Source organism: Rousettus aegyptiacus, unplaced genomic scaffold, assembly GCF_014176215.1.
Source record: "Rousettus aegyptiacus isolate mRouAeg1 unplaced genomic scaffold, mRouAeg1.p scaffold_m13_p_14, whole genome shotgun sequence".
NCBI classification, from domain to species: domain Eukaryota; kingdom Metazoa; phylum Chordata; class Mammalia; order Chiroptera; family Pteropodidae; genus Rousettus; species Rousettus aegyptiacus.
In genome coordinates, this window is record NW_023416289.1 from 48,640,482 (window position 1) to 48,658,667 (window position 18,186).

The 18,186-nt window shown below is 57.6% G+C and overlaps 1 protein-coding gene across 1 annotated transcript; it reads right to left on the reverse strand.

Annotated features, from left to right (window-relative positions):
* Nucleotides 1-3,101: 3,101 nt before the first annotated feature.
* Nucleotides 3,102-9,219, reverse strand: CRABP1 (cellular retinoic acid binding protein 1). The gene is made up of 4 exons (XM_016125506.2): nucleotides 9,053-9,219; nucleotides 8,416-8,594; nucleotides 6,488-6,601; nucleotides 3,102-3,365 (listed from the first exon to the last, which is right to left on the reverse strand). Exons 1-4 carry the CDS (start codon nucleotides 9,120-9,122, stop codon nucleotides 3,315-3,317), a joined length of 414 nt encoding a protein of 137 aa, XP_015980992.1. The 5' UTR covers nucleotides 9,123-9,219; the 3' UTR covers nucleotides 3,102-3,314.
* Between the last annotated feature and the right edge of the window lie 8,967 nt (nucleotides 9,220-18,186).

The window sequence follows — 18,186 nt, forward strand, 5'->3', positions numbered from 1 at the left end:
GGGCCCCTTGGAGAAATGGCTGATTCCTGGTCTGGAGAAGCAAATGTGCAGAATGAGCCTGGAGTCATCTCATCATACCAAATGGCAATGAAGTTCTTGAAAATGACAAGGGTGCAGCCAAAATGCAAGAGCCACTCTGAAGAGGCTCTGCTGGCCGAAGATGGGCTGTGAGGACAACTGCGATGTGTCAAAACACGTCAAGTCTTTCTATCCGCAAATTTGTAGTGGCATTCCAAAAAAAAAAACCCAAAAAACAAACAAATGAAACCCCCAAAACCCACATCAATGCACTGGTTCCTTTTGAAGGATGCCAGAAGAACCAATTCATTACTTCAAAACCTAGTAAATACAGGGAAAGAATCAAACATTTTTTCCATCTTTCCTGTGTATACTGTACCTCAGGCTGACCGCCTAGTAGATAAAGGAAAGTTTCTTTTTACAAAATATTCCAGCTCATAAATGAACAGGAACGATAGGATGCGAATATCCCAGTGTCAGCCCCTCGTGAACCACGGATCCCAGCGATGATCACCAGTGACTGGCAGCCTGACACTATGACGACATAGGCCAGGGAGCAAGATCTCAAATGCTCCCCAAAAACAGCTTTACTAACATGTCGTTCAGAAAGGATACAATTCGCCCATTTAAAATGTGCAATTCAGTGGTTTCTGTTGCATTCAGAGTTGTGCAGCCCTCACCCCATCAATTTTACATTTTCATCACCCCAAAAAGAAAACCTGTACCAGCACTCCCATTTCCCCAACACCCCCAGCCTTAGGCAACCACCATTCTCTTCCATCTCTGGATGTCCCTATTCTGGACATTTCAATAAATGGGATCACACATTGTGTGGCCCTTTGTGACTGGCTTCGTCCACTTAGAGCAATGTCTCCCAGGTTCATCCACGTCATAGCAGAGAGTTCACTGCCTTTTGCTGGGAATGGCCGTGGTCGGGTGTCTAGCATGCATACACTGAAGGTGAGACCAGGAACTGAAGGCTGGTCGAGCAGACACCAGCGCCCTCGGTCTTTCTGGTTTACCCGGTGAGGCCAAACTGTGGAGCGCTTGACGGCCGAGCCAGAGAGCTTGACCTTTGTGCTGTAGACCCGGGGGACTGCTGAGCGAGGAAGTGACAGGTTTAGAGCAGAGTTTCAGCGAGATCATGCCAATAACGGAACATCGTGTAGGTGTTTGTCTTGCTTGCACATTATATCATATGTCACGTGTGATATGTGTACATACACATTTTAAGGCCGAACATTATAGCTGTAATCCCTGAATTGGTGACATGGAACACTGATGTCCCATGAGGTGTCCCAAGAGGGAATGTTCCTTCTGGAAAATGAAGAAGGAACAGGATTCGAGGGCACTGGGCGGCAGCTGCTGTTCTGCGCATGCGTGAACTGCTGGTGCTGCATAGCAACCCACACCCTGCCCTCCTCGGAGGCCCCACCCAGCCTCCTTCCTCCAAGAAGCCCTCGGGCAACCCCTCCAGCACTTGCTCTGCCTGGCAAGACTGCATTTTGTCGGGTGCTGAGTGTGGTCGTGGCTATTTCTGGTGAGTGACCAAGCCCCAGAGAGAAGGAACAGCTAAATGGAGGGGGTGGGATGGTGCCTTTGCCCGCGGGTGCGAGTGGCCCTCTGGCAGAGCCAGCATTGAAGGAACTGTTTTCAGAAGGGGCTTTGAGAGGTTTTGGACATGAACAGAGGTGCCTCAAGGCCCAGGGACAAAGGCTAGCCCAGTGTCAGGCCCTCTCAGCTCTAACCCAGGACCCAGCCCTGCTCCGAAGTGCTAGGGGCTGGCGGCTTAGGGACTGTGGGAAGCAGGGCTGCGGCGGAGCCTCTGGCGCTCTCGTTGAGGGGCCTCCCACAGGGCCCCGACAAGCAGGCTGCAGGTATGGGCTGCGCTCCAGCTCTAGCACGAGACCCTACCCCCAAGGAAGCAGTGGAGTCTGGGAGGGGCCGAGATCTCCCATGAGCAGTGGGGCTCTGGGCTGCAGAGAGTTGCGAAATTGGGTCAACATGTCCTTCTCTCATCCAGGTGGTAAGGCTGAGCTCAGGTGTCTGCACGTCAGAGCGAGCTCTTTGAGGGTCACCTTCTGGCCTCATCCAGGCCCAAACAGCGCCTGTCAGCTGGCTCTGGTCTGGCCTCGCCAAGAGCCAGTGCTAGGATGGCAAGGAGAGATGCCCAGGAAGCCAGGTAGGCACCCTAAATGCGGGGAGGGCATCAGTGAGCCTGCGGGAGGTGGAGGGTACGGTTCTGTTTAAAAATGGGATGGCAGCAGGCCACCTGCTGCCCTGTGGGCAGGGAAGTCCAGGGATGCCAGGTTTCCCCAACTTTTCTTTTACAGGAATCCAAATTTTTGTGTGAAATCTCCTGTTTTTCAAAAGTAAAAGTTGGCAGCGGCGGATTAGTGTCCATTTGCATGTTGGGATGCAGTCTCTGCCTGGCTGTGTCCTGGGAGGGTGGACAGAGCCCTCATCACCCCCCACGCACGGCTGGGTTTGGCCACTGGGCAGAATAAGCAGGTCAGAGACTGAAAGGTGGGAGGTCAGGGTGGTTAACCAACCTGAAGAGACCCCTAGCCACCCGCCCGTCGACCTGGGAACTGTGGTTCCGGCGGTGGCCGTGTCCATGTGCTGCTACTGCGCCTGCACGTAGCCCCTCTCCCGGGCTGCAGCTCATGGTGCTGGCCACCCTTCTGTCTTCAGGCGGGGCGGGAGTGAGAAGATGGGGGGACGAGGACGGCTCTGCTGCGGCTAGTCCCTGAGTGCCTCCTACTCATTGTTGGCCATCTTCTTCCTGTTCTGTCAATCAACCCTTTTGCATGTGTCCCCCCCGTTCTGCTGGGGAACCACCAATATACAACTCAATTGAATTGAAAAACACAGCGAGGTGCAAACTCGTGGATCTGCAGTCTGGACCCTGCAAGGGAGCCTGGCTCGCCGGCCCTGCCACAATGCTGCGCACTGGGCAGCAGGCTGAGGCTGACACGCTGCCCAGGCCAGCGCTGTGCTGGCAACGAGACAGCAGGTACGGGGCAGCCCTGCACTGAAACCACAAGGCCGTACAAAGAAGGCAGACACCTTGAGACGTGTCCAACCGGTTTAATGACTGACAGATGCCACACTATGGAGCGTCAGGAACACCGGGGCAGAGAGCATGGCGGGGGAGCACTACCACACTGGCAGGGGGAAGACGGGGCCACCTAATGTGATACAGGGGAAGGGGACGCCCACCAGCAGCTCGGACCAGTGGCATTCCTTGAGGGGACATGCATCGCGCCCCCAAGGCAGGAGCAGGCAGGCTGCCTTCACTCTCGAACATAAATCCTTGTGCAGACCACGTCATCGGCGCCGAACGTCTGCAGAAAAGACGGAAAACCAATCAGGGCAGATGCCTGTGCAGAAACATTGAAAGCATGTCACTAATAAGGCCACTTACTGCCCTGTTAAAAACTCTTTGAAACAGACATTCAATTTCCTGTGCCATGTGCTCATGCTAAGTGCTAAGCAGTTTTTTTCTTTTTTTTCCCCCTCCCTTAAGCTCCATATTGGCAACTAGGGTATAGAATTATGTTATACATGGTTTTCCTTTGCTTCTGGAACCTGTAAACGCTGACATAAGAAATGCAAGTTTCCTGGCTCTGATTCTGAAATTCAAGTGAAAGGGGGAAAATGTCATATGGGACATATCTGAAGTGGTTTCTGTCTCTTTTCAAATGACTTCCAGAGAGCCAGGGGCTTGGGCAGCTGGAGCCCTGGGGCGGCTTTGGAGAGGGTACAGAAGTAGTGCTCAAGTCACCTGCAAGCTAGAAAATCGGTCTCAGCTACAAAAGCCCAGCGTCGGCGTCGGCCCAGACCTGGCACTGCAGCTGGTTAGAGGGGGGCACGTCCCCCTCTCCTGACAATCTGTGCACGGAGGGGGCAGGGAAAGCGGGGCAATGGGATGGATGATCCTAAAAGCTCTTTCCAGCGAAATCTATGGCTCTGTGTTTATTTCCTGTGAGAGGGACACGAACCATTCCACAGATAGAGGAGGACGGTTTCTTCTGGCCCCCGAAACGCTATCGCCTATAAGTTAGCTGCTTCCACGCTCCGCAAACCAGCAGCAACTCACAGGCCTGTTCCCCTGGGCTCTCGGGAGCAGTTGGAACAGGGAAAGCAATATGCTCATTAAAAAACAAAACCGAAATGCAAGCACCCCCAATCTGGGGACCTGATGTGGGTGTCTGTGTGCAGATGGACATTTTTCCATGGGAGGGTCCCTATCTTTGATTCTCAGAAGGGCCAGAGGCCCCAGCAAATTTCAAAGCCCTGGACGCAGGGCTGGGAGCTACATGGGACTTCAGGTCCCTTGCCTGGGTCCCTCTGCTAGTCGCCAGAGGCTATCAGAGAACATGCGCTAAGACGTCGTTCCAACATGAGTCTCAGGGAAATGCTCGTCATTAGTGATCACCAAGGAAGCGAACTCTTATCTCCAGCTTTGCCTCTCAGGAGGGCGCTCCTGGTCCCACAAGCAGTTGTCTCCCTGCTCTGGACACCTCTGTTCCACTCGTTATCTCTGCATTAGTGAGGAAGCAGAGGATTCTGTGTACCAGGGTGTGTGTTGGGGGGGCAGGAATTCCCACCGATGTTCACCTCTCAGACGTCTGGACCCCTCAGAACCAGCTCAGTTTTCCAAAACCCTCGTTCTCTACAGCCATGGAATGTCAACTGGAATGCCACCTTTGGGGACTGGCCTCTTTACCCACGCTGAAATGACTGTGGCCAGCACCTTATTCAGGCTAACAGATGGCTTCAAGACACAAGAAATTGCCACGTTTCCATTTGAAATGTCCTTCTCGGCCAACAGACTATGCTGAGAGACTCCCGAAAGAAACTGTGGAATGTTCCAGGGTGGTAGGAGGGTGATAGTCAGTTTTCTAGAGAAGGTGACTTCAGCCCTGGGTGAGATGTTGTTGGCACGAGGACAGCTCATATCAACTCCACTAGAATTAATTTGCTTCCTGTGATATGGGGCCAGCATCTCCCTGTGCCTGGATTTATTAAGGATGATAACCCTGGGAACAAAGGCCCACATTTCAGACCCTAAATGCCCAGAATTAATGCTCCCTTTGAAGCTCATGTGCTCATCAGCGAGCCGGGGAGGGATGGGTGTGTGAGGCCACAGTCGGGGTTTGGACGTGGTGGGGTCCTCTCGGGGGGACCGGCCTGCACTCTGGCTGCTCCAATGCTGCAGAGCTTATTAAAATCACACTTTCTCACAGAGCAAACCGCGGCTACTTAGCCCTCAGCCTCGCACAAGAATGCTGAAACCACATCCCTTTTTGTGAACTCTGGGACCAGTGATCCATACATGATTTTTCTCCTAAACGTCCATGTCTCAGCCTCAAATTGCTCCCCGACCCCAGCAGGTGTTCCCTCCCTGGAAACATCCAGGTTGCAAGCAAGCCGGTCCTTTTCTTGAGAAAGGAGAGGGGAGGGGAGGGGAAAGCAGAGGAGAGGAGAGGAGAGAGGAGAGGAGAAGAGGAAGCCCGCGGCACCTCTGCAGGGAGCATGAGAGGAGAGAGAACCAGGAAGCCCTAGCTGCTGTAAAAAGGCATAAATATGTCATTTCAGGACTGAGAGGGACCTCAGACTTCAGCCCAACTCCTCGTCTTACAGCTTGGGAAGGGAAGGGCCATGCCCAGGTCAGCAGTGAGCCCTGCTAACACGCCCGCCATCTCCTTTCCCGACATTGCAGGTGATATGGCCAGGATCGGGGGATGTCAGCATGCTTGATGGAGAACAAAGGCTACTACTCCCTGGTTACCCACAACAGCAGTTCCCTCTCTGGTCTCGGGGAGAAGGCAGCTGCAAGAACAGCTTGGTCTGTTCTGAGCACAGAGGGAGAGTGACAGGGGGTGTCCTGCCCTCCCCTCCTCGTTTTGCTCCCATACCTAAAATAAAGGGGGAGGAGGTGTGTGCTCGAACTATACTGTTTAAAGTGTTTTAATCCGAGTATTCTTTAAGGTGGAGTCCAGCCTATATCGTTGGAAAGGCCCCATGCTGCATGTCCCTCTCCTTATGCTGGGACCCTGCCCCTGTCAGCAGGACCTGCCCTTCTCCCTGAGTCCAATGGAGCTGGTGGGTCCATGGGGGGAAATGTTCTTAGGCTCCGAGCACCCACTTCTTTCCCAGGCAGCAGCACGGAGCACGAGAAGGAGAAAGCTGAACAGGGAGTCTCATGGAGCCCAGACACCCTGAGCCAGGGAGGGGAGGCCAGCCTGGAACGGGTCACCAAGCCAGTTCGCAGCCTGCCTCGAGCCGCTACTCTGCCCTGTCCTGCCAGCCACTGAGCAATGATCACCTCTGACCTGAGCTGTCATCTCGGGCTTCCTGCTCTCACCCTGGCCCAGGGCAGCATCCGCCCTACATGCGCGGGAGGAGGACGTTTGTGTGGCCCGCATGGGCATCGCCTAGGGGACTGGGTCAGAGCCCTCACCAGGATCAGCTCGTCATTGGCCAGCTCCCGGGTCCAGTAGGTTTTGGGGCCATCCCCCTCCAGGAGAGTCTGCGTGCAGTGGATCTTGTTCTCATTCTCCCAAGTCGGCAAACTCTGCGAGCAGGAAAACAGTCAGTGACATTAATTACGGTCCTGGCAGCGGGAGTGGAGACAACAGTGAGCCCCAGGGAGGAGCCGCTGTGTGGAGAAGCCACGCGTGGGCCCAGTCAGGGCACGGAATCTGTCTGCTGCGCCTCATAGGGCCCAAATTCAGAGGGCTGGGCATGGCTCTGATGGGCATAAACACGCCTGGTGTCATGCACACACACACACGCGCACTCATGGTGCAGCAGAGCCTGAGGCCAGCTTCACATCCCCAAGGATAACCGAGCGTGCACTGATTCATCTCTCAGAATGGACTATGCGATTGAGCAACTGCACTCCAAAGGCAAGACTGCACACCAGAGCTACAGAACTTTACACCGGCTAACACGCCACATTTGCGACCACATTCAGTGAGATGGGAGCCCCTTCCCTGCACGGGCTCTGGGGTAATGCCCTCCGTCCTGTTTGTGCTCATCACCCTGCTCAAAAAAACCTAGGGTCTCTCTCTGACTCTGAGGATAAAAACTGCCACTTTCCAGTTTACGTCTCTAGAAAAAATTTAAAAAACTCAAACGGCAGTCTAGGTTTTTCATGCTGTGGGAGGTGGTAGGTGAAAGTGGGGATACACTGCAGTCTCCTCAGCGTCTGCACACAGAGCTGCGCAGGCCGGGACCCAGGACAAACTCGCTCTACACCACACACGGGACAGTTCATCAGGCAGGTGGCCACGAAGCCCCGCCCTCCAGCCTGTCCTGTGAGCCATTGATCTTTGATCAGAATTACCGTCTCCAGCAGCTGCTGGATGCCCCCAGATGGAGCCCTGCCTGTTGCCAGCCCTTCCTCCTTAGGCCGGCCGCCTTTGCCTCTGACTACACCGTCCCACTCTGTTTTCACAATCAGGGCAGTCACAGGGGGCTTCGATCCCGCCAGCTCCTAGCCTGGACATCATTTCCAGGCTGTGCCAACTCTGGGAGTCAGATGTTGCCGTGGGGGTCAGTGTGGGGGCTGCGTCTCTGTGTCTTTGTCCCAAGCCCAGTGCCCAGAGATCCTCCTCTGAACATCAGACAGGCACCCTTCAGGAAAGGTGAAAACAATTTCTCACTCTGGAGTGTTATTAGTTTTTGTTTTTTTAAAAACACTGGGGGAAGGAGGGAGGCATTTAGTCACTTTTTTAAAGAAGTGGTAGCAGCAGCGATTATTTTCCCATCTGTCCTCAAAAGACAGTACCCAACCTTCCCGTTCACGGTGCCGGCCTCCGTCCAGCCATCCCTGGGTTGAGACACGGGGAAGTACAAAGCTCTTGACTCTGAGGACTGAGAAGGAGCATTTAGTTCATTTCCCTGCCGAGAATCTGCCTTGCTTTTTGGAAAGATTCCGCCTTTCCTTTAAGGAACCAGGCTGAGGGCGGGCGGGATTGGTGCGGGGACCCCTCAAGGTTGCTGTAACTGGACCCAGACCGTCCCCAGGACCCAGGGGCCCCGGGGCAGAACGCCAAAGCTGCCCATTCACTTGCGGCAGGAAACGTGGCGGCCTTGCCACCTCCTGCTCCCGCGCCGCCCGCGCCCGGGGTCGCCATAGAGCGCTGCGGAAACCCCGCCAGGAACGCGGCGCGGCTGTCAGCACCTGGGGAGGCGGCTTAGGGACGCGGTTGGGAGGGACGGGCAGGGCTTTCTCCCGAGCCTGGGGCACCCGCCCGCACAAATCTCTGCAAGCCGCCGGTGTACACGCCCTGCCGGGAAAGCGCGCCGCGGGCCGCGAAGGAGGAGACGGGCGCGCGTGACTGCGCGGCCCACCCGCGGGGCGCTGCGCGGCCCTGGGCTCACCCTGCACTTGCGTCCGTCCACGGTCTCCTCCTCAAAGCCTTCTCCGACCTTGAAGTTGATCTCGGTAGTGCGCACCGTGGTGGACGTCTTGATGTAGAACTGGTCCCCGTCCTGGCGGATCTCCACGTGCGGCTTGGACGCGGCCGCCACGGCCACCTTCCGCAGCATGGCGTTCACACCTGCCGGAGGCATGCGCGCGCCGCAGGCTCGGGTCCCAGGCCTGGCGGGTACCCTCAGAACGGAGCCGCTCCTCCCCCCGCCCTCGCCCGGGTTTTCCAGAGGAGAAACTCAGGGTAGGTGGCTTTCTCTGGGAAGCAGAATGAATTCGTGGCGAGGGCCGGTCTGAAACTGAGTCCCAAATTTAAAGTCCCTGACCCACCCTGGACGCCAGGATCCTCTCCTCGCGATGATCAAGCAGGAGATAAAGGCGGAGCCGTCGGGGAAAGCGCCCAGCGTCCAGCCGACAGGCGCCTGACGCGCGGGTCGCGGGGTCCACGCGCTCCATGGCGGGGTGCGCCTCGGAATGCACCGCGATCTATCACCCCGGGGCCTCCCTCCTGCCGGGGATCGGCCCCCAAAGCCCACCCCTCGCGGGCCTGGGGCACCTGGAAGGGGCGCGCGGTCCGCCTCAGCTTACCCAGGGCCTTGAGGAGCTCGTCGAAGTTCTCGCTGCTGCGCATCTTCCAGGTGCCGGCGAAGTTGGGCATGGTGGCGGCAGTGGCGGCGGCGGGGGCTGCGGTGGCTGCGGTGGCTGCTGCGGCGGCGGCGGGAAGGCGGGCGCACTCAGAGCTGCACGGCCGAGACTGCGCTCTGTGCCCAGCGCGCGCCCCAAGTCACCGGGAGAGCGCCCCTCACCCCGCGCGCTGCAGCCCCGCCCCCGGCCCCGCCTCCGCGGCCCCTGCCCGGCGGGAGCCCAGCCTCCCAGCCCCCGTGCCCCCTCTGCGCCCTCGGCATCCGAGTCTCCAGGGTGTAGGCCTGGCACCCGCTCTCCTCCAGCTGGGGGTGGGATACTTCTGCCACCCCACCACACCACCACCCTTCTTAAAGTGGGTGCTGGGAGAGGGTTAGAGGAGACAAGATTGGCCTCGAGGGGATGATCCTGGAAGTCGGGCCGTGGGGACTCGCAGAGCATTGCACCATTCTCTCTGCTTTTGTAATGTTTGAGAATATCCCAAATATACAGTTAGAATGGATAGTGGGGCCACCTGGGGGTGGGAGGCACTCGCTCCCACTCCCAGCCTGCCTCTGGGTGTGCCCAGCAGGTCCCCGCTGCTCCCAGTTGGGGATCCCATTCGGCACACTCTACCCTTCCCGCGTGCTTAAGACTAAGGGGGCTGAAAAGCCAAAAAGCCGGGACCCCCAGACCCCAACACCCTCCTGGGCACAGTTGCATGGAAGCCAGCATCTCGCGAGATTGTGGGTCCTGTGCGTTCTCAGGGCAGGGGAAGGAGTGGCTTGTGCCAGGGCAGAGCTGTATGTTTGGGGGACCAAGTGTCTCAGCGGGGCTGGAATTCATCTTCAGAAGCGGGTGGGGCAGGAGGTGACAGAAGGTGAGCAGAAATCCTCCACCAAGTGCACAGGGCCTCGTGGGCACCTTGAAGGGTTTTAAGCAGAGCTGAGCCTGGGCCTGTTGCATTTCCGTGAGGTTGCCACTGCTTCCTTGCAGAGTGTGGATCTGAGGAGCACATGTTGCCCCCGGCACAGGCAGGGGCAGTCGCCCTGTGTTGGCAAGCCTGGTGCTCCTGGCAGTGGAGATGGGAATGGGACACAGTAGGGAACAGCAGTTCCATAATGCCAGTCTGTGCCTTGAGCCAGGCATCAGCCACCTGGGCAAGAGCTCTCAAAATTCAGACTTACAGGCCCCAGCCCTGGAGATTTATTTCCATTCAGTAAGTCAGGGGCAGAGCCTGGGAAGCTGTTTTGCAAGAGGCCAGTGTACCTCCATGTTTCTGGCGTATTAGGGAGGAAATGAAGGGCTTGAGGCTTGAATGTCCTGTGAGGTTGAAGGAAGCATATACCAGGCGGGCAGGAAGGGGGCCATGGTCGGAGATCAAGACACCGGAGCTGGGGATAATGGTGAAGCCCTCTTCAGGAAGCTGGCATGCATTATGAGTCTTAAAGAGTGGGCGGCGTTTCCTGAACTTACCGAGTCTTAGACCTGTCGAGTACCCCGCCAAACGGCCCGCGGAACCCACTGTGGCCAGTCCCACTGAGGCAGTGGGAGTTGGGGAGATTTTTAAGGAGAGCGGTGACTTGGTCAAATTGCATTTTAAACAGATCCCTCTGGTGTCTTCAGAGTGGAGTGCTTGTGGGGCTGCGGGGGGCCTGGTTACAGGGGCCTGGAGTTCCAGATGGAATTCTGGTGACACATGGTCTGAGAGGTCGGCAATGCCCTGCCTGGGTGGCCAAGAAGGGGAATCACACCCTGGCTCCTACTGCTTAGTCCAAGGAGATGGCACTGGCCGACAGCCAAAGAGGGGGCTTCTTGGCTAAACATGACTACACACCGCCGATCGGCCCTCCATCAGTGAGTGCTAGCACATCCCTGGTGCCCTGTGTGTGTTGCACACTCACACGAGTGTCTACGAGCAGGATTCCCTTTTGGTTCAGCTAAGACATTGATCTTTGAATCTCTGGAGCAAAAAGACCCCTGGAACGTAAGCTCTGTGAGATTCAGTCACCCGTTCAGGATTTTGGGAGGGAATACTCAGCCAAGCGTGGGGTTCAGAGGTGAAGGCACATGGCCCCGGAGCCCCCAGGCTGCACCTAGACCGAGCCTGGGACTACGTGTGAGTGCCATGGGGGGCAGGGGCGGGAGGCACTTTGGGAATCCACGGGTGGGCATCTAACTTCTGGGGCATCTGAACTTCCCACAGAAGGTGACGTTAAGCTTACAGGGCACTGACAGGTGACTAGGGTAGCAGCAGGAGGACACAGGGAACAGACCTCCTGGACAGGAAACAGCAGAGGCAGGGGACTGAAGCTGAGCAGGGCCCTGAGCCCTGGACACCTTCGATAGGGGACAGATCTGCAAGGAGCCCTCTATGGAAGGGGCTCCCCTCGGTGTCGGATGGCCTCACCTTAGGAATAGGGGGTCCGAGAGGCCAGGCCAAAGTGGGTATTGTCGGCTGACTGCAATTACCTGTAGCCAGAACACGGGATGCCAGTTCCCCACGTCCCCTGACCCCATGTGGACTGGGCACACTCTCCAAGACCCTTTGTTCTCGGCTGGCAGCTTCTGCCTTGCCTTCACAGACCCCTGTTGCCAGCTCCTCCCAGGCCACTGACCTGCTGCCCTGCTGTCGCGTCATCGGGGGCATTTCTGCTGAGGTCTGCTTCTTCCGCCTGGAGGCTCGCCAGGGCCTCAGCCTCCCAGGGCCCGCTGGCCTAGCCCCACGCCCTTAGGCGGACAGAATTCATGCTGGAAGAATGAGGGTCAGAGTTCAGTCCCAAAGCCGGGGGCTCTAGAGAGGGTCCCAGTGGGGATCTTCAGGGACACAGTAGTGGGGCCTGGAGCCCCTTGCCCAGACAATCTAGGAGTCAGCAGAACAGGACAAAGGAGAGCTGGATTCCTGGGGAAGACTGGGGGAGGGGGCTTCCTCCAGGTTAATGCCATAGAAGGAGCACTGGGCTCGGAGTCAGGGCCAGCAGCACCAGGGCCAAGGGGGCCTGGGAATCCTAGAGTCCCACAGAAGAACAAATACAAGAAGCAGACCTTTACTGAGCTTTTACTATGCCAGGCCCTGCAGAGTACTTCATGAGTATTCATTTGTTCGTTCTCTGCCAATGCCCTGTGAGGGGTACTTGTCACTGAGAAGGACACAGCCTAGGCTCACCGGCTGGTCAGTACAGAGCTGGGGGCGAATCAGATGGGCTGGCCAGCTCCAGATCTTTGCTTTCACCTCCCCCTCTGCTGGCTTATTGTGCAAATGGGGACCCAGAGGGCCAGAGAGGAAGTGCCTGGCTCCAGCTCACACTGTGGAGCAGAGTGGAGCCCTCATCCTGCCCACTAGCCCCAGGGATCCTGGGCTTCCTGACCACCTGAAAGCTAACGGGGACAGCTCTGCTTAAAACCAGGACCAGAGAAGGGGGCGTGGCAGGTCCACGTCTCTGTCAACCTGGGCTTCAGTCCCGGATCCACAGCCATCCACTTTCCTGGGACCAAGGGGATCCGGGATGTGGGACTTTGGTGAAATGGGACCCTGTCCGGGGCAAACTGGACGTGTTGATTTCCCCGTTTCCAGTGTAGTGTGACCCTCTGGACACGCGTGCTCTGTGATCATGTTTTGTGTGCTCCGTTTTCTTGTGCGACTGTGCAAACTGTGGCTGTGTGCTCTGTGCGTTTTCTCACGGTGTGCGTGTCTGTGTGTCTGACTGTGCGCACGTATGTCCGTCTGTGTGTCTCCACCTCTACACATTTCATCTGCGTGCGCCGGGACATTCTCTGTGTGTTTGTCTCTGTGTGTGTCTGTGAACCTCCCTGCCAGTGAGCCTGTGTCTGAGGGTCACGTGTTCTCCAGGTGGCCCTGTCTAGTCACCTGTGTCCCTGCTGTGGGCTTGTCGCTCCACTGGCCCCTAGCAGCTCAGCCAGCCTGCTCTCCACTTCCTCTGATGCTGTTTCTCAGTCCAGTCGCTGGATGCTAAGGCAGAGGAGAAAGAAAGGAACTCACCTTTCTTCGTGCCCCCAGGGGTGTGGGGTCACCAGGCTAGGCCCAGGAGGCACTGTCACTTAATTCTCACAGCCATCGAGGTAGGTGTCCCCATGGATTAGGGAATCTAAACTCAGAGAGGCAAGGTATGAGCCCAAGGCCACACAGCCAGGAGGAGGTAGAGCTGGCTCCTGCCACCAGGACACCTGACCGCTGCCTTTTGTACCAGCGGGTATGTGTGCGTGCCCATCCCACCACCCCATGGGCCTTGCACAGGCAGAAACCACCTCCAGTTTGTCTGCAGATCCCCAGTGCTGAGCACAGGCCAGGGCACCCAGCGGACACTGCGTGAAGGTGTGCCGAGCAGATGCCCGCTACTGAAAGTGACAACCTCAGCTCTCATTAGTCTGATTTATACTAGTGCTGGGGTCCTCTGGGTGCAAAGCTAGGGAACGGGTGGCTATAATTTATCAGAAAACACGGCCACTGTCTCAGCTTCGCTTTCAATGCAGAAGAAGAAAGTAAATTGATGGCCGACAGCCCCACGCCGGAAGGCCCATCCCGCTGACAGTGCGGAGCCCATGACGGGGCAGAGGCCCTCCACCATCCCCCACGCGGGCCTATCCACCTGCTGCCTGGAGGTGGCCACAGTGGGGTCAGCTGCCTCTCATCGATCGCCTGCTCGGGATGCCAAATGGTGCCTTTGAAAGTCCATAAAGAAAGAGACACCATCGGTGCCTGATCAATCACGCTCACCGCCCCTGTGTGGCATGGGCAGGCACAGCACAATGCCTGCCGGTCACGGTGCTCAATCACCACTGCGGGCTAATGGCCTTTCAGATGAGGGCGACGCCCACCTCCTCGCCCTCATCCCCAGAAGCCCGGCTCCCTGCAGCCGCCCTAATCGAGGTTGACTGATGTGGGGCGCGAGGGTCTTTCAGAGCCACTGGCTCCTCCCGGGGGCAGCGGGCAGGACAGCTGCTCAGCCTCCCAGATGTCCAGGGGCAGCCACTCCCTTCTGCCCATCAGCGGGCAGCTGGGTGAGCCCTGGGAGCTCCACCTGAGGGGTCTGGGCCTCAGGCCTCCACCAACCCCCCTGGGGAGGTGAGACCACATGGCTCCACTCAGGAGGCCTTGGAGCGGGGGACTGAGCGCTAGCTGGCTTCCCTGGCAAGTTCAGTGCCCCCTTCATCCCAACACATCCGCCCGGGCTGTGAGTAACGAAGGGGGTTTGTAGCCCCGTTGATGGTGATTGCATTAGTGCTGATAACTCGAAAATTAATCATCTGAATAAGACCTGCCCCAAATTCCAGCAGCACCGCATTTCCGGCAGAGCTGCAATTGCATGTCCTCCCCTCCCAGCCCCAGGATGTGGATATTTAATGAATGCTCCTCTCCGGCTTGCTGGCGTGTTTGTGAATATAATTCATGGGTATATCATTACCTCTGGTGAGTGCTCAGAGCATCCGAGCATCCCAGAGCAGCCAGCAGCCTGGCAGTAAATCCCTGTCGGCATCCCCCAGAGCTCCTTGCACCCCACTGCCCCGCAGGACTCGGCATCACCCTGGGGCCCCTGGGCCTGGACATAGCTGCCCTTTGCTTCCGCAGAACCAGGGTGGAAAGCGGAGGCCACACTTCACATTGCATCTGGAACAGTCAGTCATCAGGCCTTTGAGGAGGACCCCCCAGCCCAGTCACCGAGGCCTGACTAGGCCATTGGTTCTGGGAAGCAGGAAATGACCCCCAGAAGGCAGGACCCCTCCCAGCCCCCACTTAGCCCGTGTGTCCCGCCTTCCTCATGGTGGAGAGAAGCAAAAATGCCCCCGGAAGGTTCTGTGGGGAAGCACTCGGCTTTGCAGGTGAGAGAGAAGCTCAGAACGGAGTTCCTTCCTTCACCCAAACTGGGGGTTCTCCTGGGTGCAGGTGACCTCACACCTGGGCTGACAAGGCCTTTGCCTGCCTGCCCCACTCCTTGGAAAGCCGCCATTTCTGATTCCACCTTTGCCTTGTTCCTGACGAAGTTCCTACTTGGCTTGGGTGCCTCAGAGATGGGGAGCTCTGACGAGGGCAGGTGGGTGTTGCCTGCCACTGTCATTTTGGAGGCACAGATGAAGGATAGCAGTGGGAGGCCAGGCCCCACTGTAATTAGAGCCGTTGGCCCCCAGCCCACAGCGGGGATGGGACAAACTAACCCATTACCGATGACCCGTCAATCCTCACTCTGCCCTGACACATTCATCACCCCGACAGCTGACACAGCTGTCCTAGGGCATCACCCTCCATCGGTGGTGGTGGTGAGGGGGGCAGGGTTGTCAGGTGGGAGAAGGAACAGTCTGCTTGGGAAGTTTTGTCATTGTTCCAACCACTTCAGCACTGGAGAGCTGTGGGGTCAGGGGGAGCCGCATCACTCTCCTGCCATGTGGCTGTGGCCAGTCACGTCCCCTCTCTGGAACCTCAGTGTCCTCCATGCAACCTGGAGACCAGGCCTCCCCTCGATCAGGTGTGCAGTTAAGTAAGACGAGGGGACCCACCTTTGAGAGGCCAGAATTGTTAACCTGAAAATGTCCACTGTCCTGCTGTCTCCATGCTAGGCTTGCTTGGAAAGCCACGCCAGAGTAGCTGACTGACAGGGATGCGTCCCTGTGTGCGCTCTAGGGGGTGTGTGATCGAGCTGTTTCACGCCCCCAGTTGTCTGTGGCCCAGCGCCTGCATGGGGTACTGCTTGCTCCTGTGTAGACGTCGCTTTGGGTTGCCGAGCCATTTTCGGGGTTCATTTGGCCTCAGCAGCCCTCAGCACCACTCACCAGAGACCCTCAGGTGAGCAAGTGCGCTCCAGGTGTTGGTGCCTCACTGCGCCTGCGCCGAATGGGGTGGGGTGTCCGTAGAGGTCGCCCGGGTCCCTGAAGGGACCCGGTCTTTCTCACGCCTTGGTTTCTCCAGCTGGTCTGAGAACTCTGTGGGCCGGGACTTATCGCAACGCAAATGGAACTGCAGCTCCACAAGACCAAGTGCCAGCTCTTGTGGGAAGCACTGGCATAGATCAAGCCGGCTCCCCGCCCACCCTCACAGCCTCTCTGGGCCTCTTCGTCCCAGCCGTCCCAGTCGCCCCATTCAGCTCTTTCTCGTTAAACCCGTTTGATCTGGTTCTGTCCACTTTCCACCCAACACCCAGCCCAGGTCTTTCCCAAGCCCCAGATGTCCCCCAGGCAGCAGAGGCCTAGCGACAGCCCTCGTCCATCTTCCCTACCAGCTCAGAGACAAAGGGCCCAATGCGTGTGCAGATGGCCCTCCGTCATCCCTCACGACCAGCACTGGTAATGGGCCTCCAACTAGTCCCCTGTGGCTAGGCTACCTGCTGATCAGGGGGTGGCCAGGCAATGATGCATGCATGCAAGGGGACCGAAGACAAAGTAACCTTGGAGGAGGGGTGGAGCAGGGAGGCAGGACCACGGCCCTGAGGCCTGGCCCATAGAGCTATTATTTTCTGTGAGGACAGAATTATCCCCAGCCAGGCCAGACCTCAGTGCCCTTCTGGGCTAACTGAGACCTTGGCTACTGCTGAGGGCCTGTGTGAGTATCTGTGTCTCTGAAATTAGGGAAACTGGGTCCCAGGGACAGCTTGGGCTCCACGCGACAGCAGGTGGGTGGTGAAGAGAGGCCAGGCCCCTGACCACCCTCCCACACTTTCCCTCATTCTGTGACAAACACTGTGTAGGGCTCTGAGGTGAGCGGAACCTCCCTGTCTCTGGAGGCCAGGCCTCCAGCCTGTGTTCCCACAGGGCCAGCATGGGCCTGAACCCTCCCTGGAGGGCAGATGAGGCCCTTAGGGGTGGAGCGAGTGCCAGTAGCAGCCCTGAAACCATAGGTGGTCACGCCCCCAAAGCCCATGGACCCTTATTGGCCAGGCAGAGGGCTGCACAGAGGAGTGGGCATCAGGGGCCCCAGCTCACAGCTGGCTCAGCCCTAGAGGACTCCCCTCCCAGCAGCCTCTGGCGTGGATGCTGCAGGGTGTCCACACCCCAGGCACTCTGGGGTCAAGAGTGTCTTCCCCACTGCTACGTCGGAATCGCCAGGGGAGTCTGGAGCTGATACGAGCCCCCTTACTACATCAGGTTCTACATGCTGGTCAGTGACATCTCCTCGGTGACGTGGGACTGCCCATGGGAGCTACACTTACACCACAGCAGGTGCATGTGCTGTGAACCAGGCTCAGCTCCTGCCCTCAAGGGCCTGTGTTGGACATTTACCAGCACACTGGACTCTGTTCCTCCTCCCTCTGCCCCTTTGAGACTCATCATCCAGGTAGGCCCCCACCTTCCTCGTCACTCTCGCCCACCAGCCTCTCCTACCTCATCCTCTGCAGACTGTGGCGCTGGCTCACAGCTTCCCCACCCAATTACTGCCACCATTTGGGGACCACAGCCTCCGGGCGGGCCCAGTACCCTGGCCTCGCCGGCTCACCCAACCTGCACTCAGTGTCTTTGGCAGCCTGTGTTTGCAGCCTCCCATGTTAGCAGGTGAATGCGCCAAAGTCATGGTGGGTCCCATTACAGCAGGTTCCTATGCACTGCTGGGCTTGCCAGCCCCTGGCCTTCCCCCTGCCCAGGACTTGTTCCCTCCAGCTGTCCTTTGGTTCCCCTGGGTTTGCAACTCACTCCCTCAATGTGGAGTGGCTTCTGCCCATTTTCTAGGAATTAAGGCTGTGGTGTTTTGGCCTTCATTTTCTGGATGAGGCATTCGAGGCCCAGGAAGCCCTTGCTTGGGGTTCTGTAATGTCTCAGCAGCAGATAGTCAGTGCCTCTGGGTATGGAGGAGCTGAGGCCCTGGGCCAGTCACTCCATCCCTGTTAGCAAGTGAGCGCCTGCGAGGTGGCCAAAAGCAGGCAGAGACTGCCACCCTCTGTTCATCGTTGGCAAAGCCCCGGTTCCACAGCTCAGCCTCTCAGATGGAGGGTGACTTGCACGGTGTATGTTTGGATTTGAAGTCAGACTTCTGCCTCTTGCCCCGCAATAGTCTTGCCCAACCCTCCCAGCCACCCCTTTCCTTCTTGTGACCTGTACCCCACCTTCCCCTCTCCTAACACTGTGGAATCGAGAATGAAAAAAAAGACATAGCCATCTCC

Coding starts and splice junctions, on each gene's coding strand:
- CRABP1 (XM_016125506.2), bottom strand. CDS start 9,122: ATGCCCAACTTCGCCGGCACCTGGAAGATGCGCAGCAGCGAGAACTTC. Junction 8,595..9,052: donor CGAGCTCCTCAAGGCCCTGG/GTAAGCTGAGGC, acceptor TGCCTCCGGCAG/GTGTGAACGCCATGCTGCGG. Junction 3,366..6,487: donor CCAATGACGAGCTGATCCTG/GTGAGGGCTCTG, acceptor TCTTTTCTGCAG/ACGTTCGGCGCCGATGACGT.